The sequence below is a fragment of the Saccopteryx leptura genome, chromosome 2 (genome assembly GCF_036850995.1).
Source record: "Saccopteryx leptura isolate mSacLep1 chromosome 2, mSacLep1_pri_phased_curated, whole genome shotgun sequence".
NCBI classification, from domain to species: domain Eukaryota; kingdom Metazoa; phylum Chordata; class Mammalia; order Chiroptera; family Emballonuridae; genus Saccopteryx; species Saccopteryx leptura.
The window spans coordinates 81,339,255-81,352,796 of NC_089504.1; the positions used below are offsets into that span (position 1 = coordinate 81,339,255).

The window sequence follows — 13,542 nt, forward strand, 5'->3', positions numbered from 1 at the left end:
ACCCAAAGAATGGGCTTTGCTTTAATTCTTGATGACTTTGACTTTGGCTTTTACTCAGTACAAACCCAAGACCTTATTATTTGATTAAAGTTGAAGCTTTCAAATTTCATTTGAATCTGCATATGACCAACAGCTAAAGATCTTAAGAAGGTGGTCTTCTTTTCATTCAAGGAATTATTTGCAAGGAGATAATTAACACTGCATTGACACTTAGAGTTTTTATGACCTGAATATGCTGTGTGAGTTAATGAACATCCATGGTCATGAATGCTTTTGACATCCATGGTCATGAATGATTTTTCAACCAAATTCTCTTTTTAATGAATTGGATTTTGTTTTTTTTGTTTTATTACAATTTCCTTTCCTTTCCTTTTTCAAACTGAAAATCAATTATGTTTTTATGACTGATTAGCTAGGACAATGGTGATCAAAATTTTGTAAGCTGCTTCATGGGCTCCTTTGTGGCATGACAAGTCGTAGAATTGAGAAGTTCTGCATTGCTCTCTCTGCACATCCCTGCCGGTTGCCTCCACGTTAGCATCCTTGAACTCAGCAGAGCTCTGAGGAGCTCTTGGATGTGTTCTATTTGCAGCCCCCCTCCTCTCACTTCTGTTGAATCTTGAATAAAAGGTAAATATCTCTGTCAGCACACAGGCGAGGGTGTGCGTTTGCCGAGTACTTACTCGCCTCTGTCAGTTCTGGCAGGTAAAGTTTGTTTTTTGATATTAGTACTTCCTTCTTTAATACAGAATCTAGAAATAATGTTTAGGTTTTTAACCTTTCCTGTTATCATTTCATGTTTTTCTTCATCTGCAGGTTCAACCTAGTTTCCTTTCAATGAAAGAGTGGCTTTGCATGGTGTTTGATACTCTCCTGGTCATTGTAGATAGCCACTACCAACCCAGAGGACAACTTTTCTCCTCATTTTATTATGTAAGTCTGAGACATAAAAAAATTATTAGCAAACTCAAGGGTTGACTCTTCTCATATCAATTATTCACATGAAATTTATGATGTTATGTAGATGTTATGTAATGATTCTTAAGAATACATTTGAACCACCTGGGACACTTTATTATATATATATATATATATATATAAAATTGAAAAAAAAATACTGATGTGTAGGCCCTATCTCTGATTTAATTGCTCAGAAATAGGCCCTGGGTTTCAGCATTTTGGGAACTTTCTAGGTTATTCTAACATGTAGTTGAGTCAAGAGCTACAGTTATAGTAGAATAAACACTAGCTGAAGATGGGGATCCTGAGTTTCTAGTCACAGGTTTTTTTCCATTTCAGGGAACATGAGCATGGGGAGTTTACTCAGTCTCTCAGGACCTTTGTCCCTATGTACAAAGTGAGATGACTGAACAATATTATCTATAGTGATTGTAGCCCTAGCTTCATCCCTTACGAGTTTTGTTACTGTTGCCTTGGCTGGATAGCTCGGATGGTTAGAACATTGTCCGGGAGAGCAGAGGTTACTGGTTCGATCCCTGATTAGGGCACATAGAGGAGCAGATTGATACTCCTGTGTCTCTCTTCCCTATCCCCTCTCTCTGCAATCAATAAAATAAACATTAAAAAAAAAAGTTTTGTTATTCTTGACCTGACACTTAGCTCATCATGTTATTGTTCTTATCTGCAAAATGAAGGTAAAAACTAATGCTTTGCCAACTTTATAAAAAAGACTGTGAGGTTCAAGTTACATATTTTATAGAAAAATCTTTTGAAAATTGTGAAATACTCTATAAATACGAAGTGATATTGTTGATCATAAGAAAGTACCTATCTGTTGCTTAGTCATTCTTTCTTCATGCATATATCCTAAGATTTGAAGCAAATTGAAAATACACTTTTTTGGTTAGGTTTCATTTTCCCTTTATTGCTGCAGTGAATGCTTTATTTCTGCATCTGTGTGGGATTACTTAGGTTCTGCCTTATCACTGTCCATTACTTAGGGAATTCTAGTGATCATGGGACAGTCAGCTGAGTGGCAGAGGATTATAGTTGATTTGAATAAAAATATAGCACAGGTCCTGACCAGTTGCTAAAATCAGGAATTTAGCCTGAAATTCCATCGCCCTCGGTCTTCTCTCTGTGCCTCTTTCCTCCTGTCCTTGGGAGGACCTGGTATGTATTCACCTGGAGCTTAGGGTCTGGAACTAGATTTTTAACTATACTTGAGGACAAAAAAATTACTCATATCAGATGATGTAGAATTAAATTGGAACGTAGATTTTGCTCACACAAGTACTTTCTCTGTTTACGATAATTTGTTTTCTGCCACAAGTGTTCTCATTTCTTTAATGACGATGAAAATGTAGCTTATATGGAGGTCTTCACAACAGCTCTCTGGTTCAGGTCAGGACAGGATATTGTCGTATAGACTTCTAATAATGCTGCTTTGTTCTTGCAAACCAATAAAAAAATAATCTCCTTACTAGCTATATCAGTGTTACTTCTTACCTTTGTGATTTTTGCATTATACTTTTTTCAAAGCTCTGTTTCAAAAGTCAATTTTTTTTTTTTTAAATTTCCAGTGTCCTAGCAGCTGGGTCCTTTTGAGTAGTACTGTCATTATAATGGTGCTACGTTAACTAAAAGAATACCTTAGCACATGCTTTATTTTTATCCTTAAAATATTAAAGCTTAGAGAGCAAGTGAGTATAGAATTAAAAACACTTTTAAATGTGCTTGGACTACAAGAGACAATGTGGCCTTTACGGTGTATCTGAAAGTTTGAAGTGGATAATAGTGAGGAGTGATAAATGTTCTTTCTTCCCCACTTGAGACATCTTTATTAGTGTACATTATGTCTGGCGGAGCTTTCAGACATGAGATGCTGGTAGAAACTCTTCATATTCAGCTGCCCTGTCATGGTATTAGGGATGTTACTCATTTCTTTTCCTATAATTGCATATAGGAAGGAGCATATAGAGCTCTCCATTTCATTTTCAATAGCTGGTTATTGCTTTGTAACCAGAGGCTTTTAGGATTTCAACTTCCTTTTTAATTAAAAGGAATTAACCCCCTGTAGGAAATAATCCATCTACTGGGAAACGTTCCCACCAAAAATTTTGGGAGATCTGCCAATAGATCCCTGTGCTAAATTTACACTTATCCCCTCCACACTAAAACTTAACCTGCCCCCGTGACCCCCACCCTTTCCCAGAAAACTCCTGGCTTTCTGGACATTTCCAGTGTGGCTCGGTGGTTTCTCTAAGCTTGGATAGCTTCATTTTGGCTTTTTCATTATATACACATGTGGGCTTTCAAAACACAAATTACTCCAGGCTTTCTAGTGAGGGAATTCACACCCTTTAAAAAAAGGAACTTATAATTTGTTTTTTTAAATGTAAAAGGATATTATTAATTAACAGATTGTTTAGTAGCAGGTTGTTGCAGTAAGAGTGAAATGTGACCATAGACAAACACAGAAACGTGTGTGTGTGTGTGTGTGTGTGTGTGTGTGTTTATTATTTTGCTTGGCAGGGGTGGATCAAAGAAATGCATGTATTGTTGCGTTGCGTTTTTGTGATAGGTATGTTTCCTTCATGTTTTAAACAAAAGACCAACCGCCTGTTTTCTTTCTTTGGCATGTCCTAGAAATCCTACTCTGGCGAAAACACAGCGAGTGCCATCGCCCGTTCTGCGGCTGCCACGGCTTTGTCTCTCCTTGTGCCAGTTTTCATTATCTCTTGCAAAGAGAAGGTTGAGGAAATCCTGAACATGCTGACTGCCAGGTTACCTGGGAAACCAAGTGCTGATGAGTCTCAAGCCGTGCAGATCCACATGGGCCTTGCTTTGGGGATGTTTCTCTCTCGCTTGTGTGAGGAGAAGCTCAGGTACAGTTTATTAAAATAGCCCTGCTTCTCCTCTTTGTGGTGTAGGGGGAGGATTTTACACACATGCACACATCCGTAAGCATTTTATCTGAGCAATACGTGCTTGCTAAACTTTTTGAGATGGGCAAGTTGGTCATGTATTCTTTGTGAATGATTTTGTCTTTCTAAATACCATCACATAGATATTAACATTTTAATGGTCACTGTTATTAAAGTGATAGATTACTTGAACATGATGAAAATTCTGAATACATCTGTATAATAGATATGAGGGAAAGTCTAATCTTATGCTGCTATAAATCTAATCTTATGCTGGTTTATAAGGGTGAAAATAATTGCTGATCCTTTGTTGACATTACTATAAAATGGAAGGAAATGATTGGGGTGTCCCTTGTGCCTGGGGGTGTGGGAATCAGTGAATCACCTGAGAACTGTGTGTACCCAGTTTTAAATATGCTTTCATCCCGTGCCCTGGCTACAGTTTTATAATCCTTAAAGAGTCTTAATCTGTACATATTATACTGTGTGGTTTATTCAGTTTGATTGCTCATTTTTTGGCCTGCTAGCTTTACCATTGAATGGAGCTAATAGTCTCTGAAAGACCCAGGTGGAAAATTCCAGTGAATGGGAAAATTTTCTTGTACCATGAACCTAGTTTTATTGTTCATTTTATAAAAAAATCTTAGGATTTTATGTATCTAGATTTATTGTAGTGTGGTACATCATGAATATTTGAGTAGTATGAATATTTCGATGTCAGTGGCTTGGAATTGAGCCCTGTTTTCCAGCATTGGAGAAAGGGTGGCAGGGAGAGTCATGCTCTTGTGAAGTTAGCTGGTGTTAAGCTTCCCTAGTCAGCAGAAACGAACTGTGTCCAAAGGCAAGAAATGTATTGATGTGGATATAGCATGACATAATGCCCTATTTAGATTTCACCTTAAAACCGGTGGTTAAGTTTCCATTTGTAATTTACAGAGTTTTGTGCAAATTCCAATATATGAAGCCTTTATGAGAACTGCTATTGATAATATCATATTTCAGAAAATCATTTTCAACTCCTGGAAACATCTGTCAGATGATTAGAAAGATTTGGCTTAGTCTTCCTTATCATAAAGGAAACATTTCCGGAATCTTCTTTATTTTGTTCTATTCATCAGTGTTGATATCAGCCTCACTCTGGACATCAACGAAAAGCTGCCCTTTGCACATGAATAGACTATTACATATTTTGTGTGTGTGTGACAGAACACAAAGTATTTTTAAAGACTTCAATCTTAAAAGTAATTTTTTTCCCTCTGCTACTATGCTACAAATGGCAGTCTCTTCACCATCTGTGTTCATGCTCTTTCTTCAGTATCTTTTCAAGCAACATGTTTTACAACTAAAAACGAGCCATGGCAGTTTAATCCCAGGCAACTCATTTCACCCTTTCCTGGCTCTGGTTCCCTTTTTCATTAGTTTTGGATGAGCTGTTGCTGCTTTTAGGGCTTGACAGGCTTGCGTCTATGGTTAATTTGATCATACTACCTGCAGAAACCTATGGTGAGTCACCTAAGGCATTCATTTCTGATTCCTGGATTGCCTTCCACCCCCATCTTATCTTACATGAATTTGCACCTGTAGGAAACCCCATGGAAGGACATCAGGAACCTCTTTCTGTGGCAGAACAACTGCAGATTTTAATTATGCCCTAATGATCCTGTGTTTGATAGCACCCTCCTCTTGGCTGGTGTATTAGTGCTGCAGCCACCAGTATAATTATTCATGCTTCCTACCTTCCTAATTTCTTGGGGCAGAGGAATCTGAAATATATGCTTTCGGTACTAACAAATATTTTGCAAGATCAGGGGTCAGGAACCATTTTGGCTGAGAGAGCCATGAACACCACATATTTTAAAATGTAATTCCGTGAGAGCCATACAACGACCCATGTACGTTATGCATTATGCAATAAAAATTTGGTGTTGTCCCAGAGGACAGCTGTGATTGGCTCCAGCCACCCGCAACCATGAACATGAGCGGTAGGAAATGAATGGATTGTAATACATGAGAATGTTTTATATTTTTAATGTTATTATTTTTTTAATTAAAGATTTGTCTGCAAGCCAGATGCAGCCATCAAAAGAGCCACATCTGGCTCGCGAGCCATAGGTTCCCAACCTCTGTGCTAGATAATGACAATGTCATCAGATAATTACATTTTTGGAAAAAGTTTCCATTTTTCTGAAATTAGGTAAATGTTTTGAGGGCTGCTGACTCTGACTAGTTATTAAACGAGTGGCCCAGAATAGCCCCATAGGTGAATAGGATTAGTACAATATGTTAGTCTCAAGAATGAAAAATCATTTTGTAAAAGAGAATTGTGATAATCAATCCTTTATTTATTTATTTTGCTAAAGTTTATGAAGAAAAGTCACCTGAATTTACAGTCCAAAATTTCTTCAGGAAAGCATATTATTTTAAAGCTTACTTTTGTCGTAACTCCCAGAGGATACAAGTACATTAGCATTTGGTTAGCATATTTAAGTATACTTTACTCCAGAGAACAAATATAATCGTACTTATGTAGTTAAAGCTATTGTGTTTGTGTGTGTGTGTGTGTGTGTGTGTGTGTGTATTTCAGCATGAGAGAGAGGGGGGGGTTATGTATGGTTTTTTGCAAAATGTAATCCTTCACCTCCAGCAAAACCACTGCAGTCTTGGTTTGAGAGGACACTGGAGTGCCCTGGCTGGTCGGCAGTCCTGGGCTGCCTTCCCCTTGGCATGGGCTGAGGCAGCAGCCGAGAGCTGACCTGTGGGACCCTTGATAAATAATCAAGCATCCGTAATGAGTCCCACAACTGCCTGGAAAACTGCCTTCTAAGTTTATTTTACTATACAAGTTATAGTTCTCACAAGACAATTATAAAATCACATCAATTACTGTAGACAGAAAAATATAAGGCTGGTGTTCCTTCCCTTTTAAAAAAATGTAAGTGAAGGACTAGAACTTAAAACTTCCACAAATGAGAAATGAAATCAAATGTAACAGTCGTGCACAAAAGAGATTTGAAGCGGTTATTGATAAAATCAGCTTTATGGGTTTATTAAATATTCTAAAGACAGTCACTTCAGCATTCTTAGAAATACTGTTTTTGAAATTCTGACTTTGGTTTTTACTTTTTAGTGATTTAAAATTTGAGTGGGCTAAATTTGTGACAACATGGGTAGACCTAGAGAGTATTCTACTAAGTGAAATAAGTCAGAAAAAGACAAGTGCCATATGACTTCACTTATATGTGGAATCTAAAAAAGAAAATGAACAAACAAATAAAACAAAAGTATTAATAGATTCATAGATACAGAGAACAAACTGGTGCTTACCAGAGGGGAGGGAGAGAAGGGATGGATGGAAAAGGTGAAGAGAAATAGAGGTACTAACTTCCAGTTATAAATAAGTTACAAAGCTCTAATGTACAGCACGGGGAATATAGTCAATAATATGGTTAGAACTTTGTACAGTGACAAATGGGTACTCGCCTTAGTGTGGTGCTCACATCTTAAAATATATAAATGTTGAATCACTATGTTGTTTCCTTGGAACTAATATAATATTGTATGTCAACTATACTTCAATTTCAAAAAAGTTTTAAGGAGATGAGAAAATGCAAATATAGCAGTTTTAGGGTTTATTGTTTTGCAGATATTGCAATGTTCAAAAACCCAATTATTAAATTTTCTGGCTCAGTTTCTGTCTACAAAATAAGTATATATGAATTGTCAATATTATTGATTACTGCTTTTATGTTTTTTAAAATAAATGCATTTTCAGTAAAATATTGAGAGTGAAATATTACATTATATAGTAAGTATTTTAGACAGTTGAATGACTTTAAACAATTCATTTTTCCCTTTTGCTCTTTACCTAGTGATATTTCTGGCCAACAGATGAAGCTTCTTCTGATGAAGTCTTTGGATGCCCTGGAGAACTGCTGCTTTGACACTGGTCTTGAGTACAAGTATGTTGATTCCATTTCTCTCCTAACAAACACTGAGAGTTTAGTATTTTCTCTGCCATAAATTTCATATTCTATGCTGAAATATTTGTAGGACCTGATCTTGAATTCTTTTTGCAAAGAATTTTCAGTAATAATAATCTATAATTAAAGCTTACTTGTTCTGAAAACAGTGTTTCAGCAATAGATAATTTGCTTCAATAAAAAGCAACAACAGATGTCATTTTGTGACTGGCAGTAAGTTACTAATACCTTAGTTCTGTTTTGTACCTATCATGTTAAGCATATATTTGGAGACTTGTGTGCATGAGTTAACATTTTTGAAGAAACTATTTTTTTTAATTTGATTGGACTAAGAGTCTTCAACCCATGAGAGACAGAGAGAGGGACAGACAGACAGGAAGGGAGAGAGATGAGAAGCATCAATTATTTGTTGCAACACCTTAGTTTCTCATTGATTGCTTTCTCATATGTGCCTTGACCAGGGGCTACAGCAGACCAAGTGACCCCTTGCTCAAGCCAGAGGCCTTGGTCTCAACAAGCTGGTGAGCTTTGTTCAAACCAGATAAGCCCGCACTCAAACTGGCGACCTCCAGGTTTCGAACCTGGGTCCTCCACATCCCACTTCGATGCTCTATCCACTGCACTATGTTAACAGATTCTTTTTTGCCCCATGAACCTCATGATTTTTTAACATTTTGACTATTAAACTAGATATTTAAATTTTTAATTCATTTTTTCATTGCCGTCACAAAAGGTAAAACGAAAAGGAATAATTAGAAGATAATACCTCAGAAAAGTGTTAAACATATTCATTTAGTGAGACATTTAGTGTTTCAATTAGTCTGTTTGAAGTATGAGGAAATATATGGGTTTATTAGGCTGTCTGAATTACTGACAACATTGAGAACTACATTGTACCTTTTTGGACTTAGACATGTTTTGGAACCTCAAGTTTGGATCTTCTGGGTTCATTGTTACTTGGAAACTCAACAGATTACAAGCACTAACCTTTAATTTATGAACTCATTTACTGTGTTATTATGGGCATTGTTCAAATAGGAGTTAAATCAGGGTTTACATTTCTGGTCTTTAGGAATTTATGATCTGAAGTTACATTATACCATCTAGCCTGTTTGTTCAGACTAACAAAAGAGTAAATAGTAGAAGTAGCTTCACGTATCAATTATTTCATCACAACTTAACAAAATCAAATTGTCATGTAGTAAGTGGTTGTGACTGGGTCTTCTTTCAGATACGGGCTAAGATTGGATAAGAACCATGACTCCCACCAGTTTATCACAAAACACTTTATAGATGATATGTGAAGTTAAGAGTATGATTTTCATTGTGGGAAAAGAGTTCAGTGACAGGATTGAAATCTCTTGAATATAGAAAATGACTAATAGAAGAGAGAGAGTCATTTAACTGATATTAGGTATGATGAGAAATTCAGCTTTTTTAGCCTCATCTGTGTATGTGGTGGTGTTGGGTTCTCTCTCTTGTGCCCCTCTCCTCCTCCTCCCTTACCCCTAGAGGTGTTCATCATAGCTGTAGCTCAAGTATGAAGTTGGGAAAATGTTGCTATTAAGATGCTCCAAACTTCCAGCCAGTTGAAACAATCAAGAATGACTTTAATGTATTATCTTCATTAGTTTACAGAAAGGTCATTTGAATGTAAGTAGGACCGTGGTAGCTGAATTATATACAGTATGGGAACTTATGCATGTAATAAGTAATATGTCTAAGCATATTTAACTTTAAAATGAATTTTTTATATTAATAAGATTCTTATTTCTTTCATTTTTTTTTTTTTTTTTTTTTTTTCTGAAGCTGGAAACGGGGAGAGACAGTCAGACAGACTCCCGCATGCGCCTGACCGGGATCCACCCGGCACGCTCACCAGGGGCGACGCTCTGCCCACCAGGGGGGTCGCTCTGCCGCGACCAGAGCCACTCTAGCGCCTGGGGCAGAGGCCAAGGAGCCATCCCCAGCGCCCGGGCCATCTTTGCTCCAATGGAGCGTTGGCTGCAGGAGGGGAAGAGAGAGACAGAGAGGAAGAAGGGGGTAGGGGTGGAGAAGCAAATGGGCACTTCTCCTATGTGCCCTGGCCGGGAATCGAACCTGGGTCCCCCGCACGCCAGGCCGACGCTCTACCGCTGAGCCAACTGGCCAGGGCCAAGATTCTTATTTCTTAATTTTTAAATTAAATTTTTAAAAACTTTCCCACTGATTTGAGAAAGAAATGAAGGGGGGGGGGCACCAACTCATTGTTCCACTTAGTTGTTCCATTTAGTTGTGCTCTCATTGATTGTTTCTCATATGTCCCCAGATCTGGGATTGAACCCATGACCTCAGTGCACCAAAAAACGCCCTATCCACTGAGGGCCAGGCTGTTACTTCTTTATTCTTACCTTCTTTCTTGATTCTCACCTTTTCATTGAGCAACTGTGTTTGAGAGAGGGAAAGGTAGGCCTCGGTAGGGGACTTATCCTGCAGAGTCAGATAGAATAGGGTCTCCAGAAACTTTCTGTCCATTTAATAAATCTTGCTTGTCCTACAGTACCCAATTAAAAGCTCAGGTCATTCAAGAAGCATCTCTGTCTCCTCTGGAAACTCCCATTGTTCCTACAGTTAATGAAGTTTAGTATTTTGTCATTTCTAATGCTTGTGGGTGGCAGAGCTTATGTTGTTCTCTCTTTGGTTTGAGCTTCAATTAATAAACTGAGTGGCTGCAAATTGTGCTAGGCATTTTCACATCCATTTCTCATGTAATTAAGCCCTGATATAACCTAGATGTAGACACTAAAGCAGGAATCATCACCATTTTAGTTTATTGTTAAAGTGAGTCTTTAAAAAGAGACTTGTTGAAGGTCACACAGTCAGTGGCATAGCTTGGAGAGAAACCCTAGGTTTCAGACTTGAAAGCCATTTTTCTCCTGAATAGCACAGCATTGAGAACATTTCAGCAGAAAGAGAGCTGGAATATTACAATAAAAAGAATGAAATCTTACCGTTTGCGACAATGTGAATTGCCCTAGAGGGTATTATGCTAAGTGAAATCAGTCAGAGAAAAAACAAATACCATATGCTTTTACTTATATGTAGAATCTAAAAACCAAATAAACAAAACAAACAGAAACAGAGCCATAGATATAAAGAACCAGCTGATGGTTGTTGCTAAAGGGATGGGAGTAGAGGAATGAGTGAAATAAAATAACTGGTTTTTAAATCAGAAAACAATAGAAAGTAGTTTGACCCTTGACAGTGTGGAATTTATTATTTTTCTCTGACATGTGGGACTTGTTTGCTATTAAAGGAAAAAAGTGTCTCTCTAGTCTTAGACCTGTATGCCTTGCTCATGGCATAAAATATTCCTCTGTCTAATGAGATTGCAGGAGTCTAGGGCAGTGCTCCCTTAAGTGAAATAGTGGAAGCGTTACCAGGAGGTAGTTAATAGATCTGGGAGTGTGCTACCTCAAGTGATAGAATTCACCCAGAACATATTCACTACGCTTCCTTGATTTAATGGACGTGTCCCCGCTGAGAGAACCAAGCACCTGGCCTGATCTATGTTTGTGGTCCTATCTCTTACATTTTGATGCCATCTAGTGGTACTTATTGTGCCATTGCAATCCTAGGTATGCCATCTGCCTGAGCGTTGGTTAATTACCATTGAGCTTTCACAAATAGGAGAACATTTGTATAGCAGTTTGTAAAGGGCAAAGTGCTACACAAATGTTAACCATTATTAGAACTCATTATTAGATAGCCTAGTACTTAATCTGCAGGATAACCCTACAGTAAACTAGGGAATTGAAGATTCATCTCTGGTTAATTTTAGAAAAATGTAACATTATATCCCAGTTGATACAGCAACACTCATATCAGAATTGCATAGGCTCTCAGTTGCAGAATTTCTTTTTGGTAGTGATATTTTAATATACCTGTACTTAGATAAAACATTCAAATAAGTAATGGCATAATAGAGCATATAATTTTTAAACTCAAATTCTCTTTATCGTTTGTTGTATTCTTATAGAAGATTTATGTTAGCAATTCTAAAACCTCATATAACTTGTTTTTATTTCATCTGTCTGAGACCCCAACACTTAACTCCTTTTTGTACTCAGTGAACAGAAAGATATGAAAGCTTCCTCTGCCCAAGTTATTCTTAATTTAGAGCTGAAAGACATATCAAAGGGAAGGTTGGAAGAGGTCAATGTGTAGCAATGCTGATCTAAGCACTTCAGGGAATCTTTAATACTCAGGGCAAAAAATAAACATACTAACATATAGAAGATTTGGAAATCAGAAATAAAGGTTTATAACACACATTTAATCACTTCTCCAGTGTTCAGTATGTATTAGTTTGGGTGCCTGCCCATCCGGCAGTATACTAGGTGCCACGGATATTGTGGTTAGGAAGAAAACAGAAAAGGCACCCACCCTCACGGAGCTTGCAGGCTAGTGAATGAGGTGGATGGTAATTAAACAATCCCCCAAATAATCCTCATCAGAGTTTATAATTAAAATTGCCTGAAGTAAATTAGTGCAGGGTGCTATGGGAGAGTAGTAAAAAGTCCCTGCTGGGCCAGGGAGGGTGTCCCTGAGGAAGTCACATTTGCAATCTTAAGCATAAGTAGCAATTAAATAGTCAAAGAGGGAGCAAAAGTTAAAGTGTCCCAAGTATTAATTACATTAAGTCTAACTATATCTTTGCTACAATTCTATCAAAATTTTATATGCATCAGAAAGTACAGAAAGATAGCCAGAAGAACTTCCCTGTAGATTCTAAATGAAAACAAAGGCTCAAATCCATACTAATGAAGAGCTGCCTCTCTTCAGAAATGTGCTTTGTCTCGAAAGCATTCAGTGCTCAGATGTTCGATGTCATTGTAACTGGTTGGAAATGCATTATGCTAGTTGAGCTTGTTAAGTTCATGTTAGCTGTAACAGCATTTCTGCGTGACTAATGATGGATTATTACTGCAGTAACTTCTTTACAAAGGATTTTCTAATGCCAGACTGTTATGCAATAAAACCTAGAAAAACATACTTGGGCCCTGTTGCCTTCTCATAGGCATTCCATCATGGCATCATGCAGGGCTTCAAGAGGGGCCTGTGGTTTGGCAGATGGAACAGAAGGCTGGGAATTAAAAAAAAAAAAAAAAAGGTCTTCTGGCCATGCTCTGCCTGAAACACTCTGCGTGACCTTGAACAAATCCTGGGTCATCCCATCCTTTGGGTGTCTCTTATCAGATGTGAATGCTCCGTTCGCCCAGAGGTGTTGGGGGAAATAACTACATGTTCATGAAACAATGCAGAAGGGATGCAGCCAAGGAGATAGAGGCTATAGAAGAGAAAATGACATAACAGACGGGCTCTGAAATATGTTGTTGGAGAGAGGCCCTGGAATGTCTTCTGAAGCAGCAGCTCTCACGAGGAGATGCAAGCCAAACCAGAACAAGCCTGATTTCTAAAATATTCTGCGTTCCCTCAATTCGAAAAACAGCAATGAGACAAAAACTTGTTTGAAGAAGAAATTACCTCAGAGCTGCATTATCTTATTATACTAACTAGAAGTTTTCTGGGAGAACAATTCATTTCTTTAAATGGATATGTATTCTTTCAGAAGAATTGGGGCACAAAGCCCAAGAGCCCAACTGAATTGTCACATGGGGTAACTTTTGACAAGC

At 37.7% G+C, this 13,542-nt stretch overlaps 1 protein-coding gene across 3 annotated transcripts in view; it reads left to right on the forward strand.

Moving 5' to 3' along the window:
- Window positions 1-13,542, forward strand: part of FOCAD (focadhesin) — a 342,443-nt gene that overhangs the window by 285,461 nt on the left and 43,440 nt on the right. For all 3 annotated transcript variants that reach the window (XM_066368255.1, XM_066368257.1, XM_066368256.1), the window contains exons 26-28: window positions 817-933; window positions 3,610-3,848; window positions 7,757-7,846. In XM_066368255.1, coding sequence (XP_066224352.1) covers window positions 817-933; window positions 3,610-3,848; window positions 7,757-7,846 — 446 coding nt within the window. The remainder of the gene's footprint in view (window positions 1-816; window positions 934-3,609; window positions 3,849-7,756; window positions 7,847-13,542) is intronic.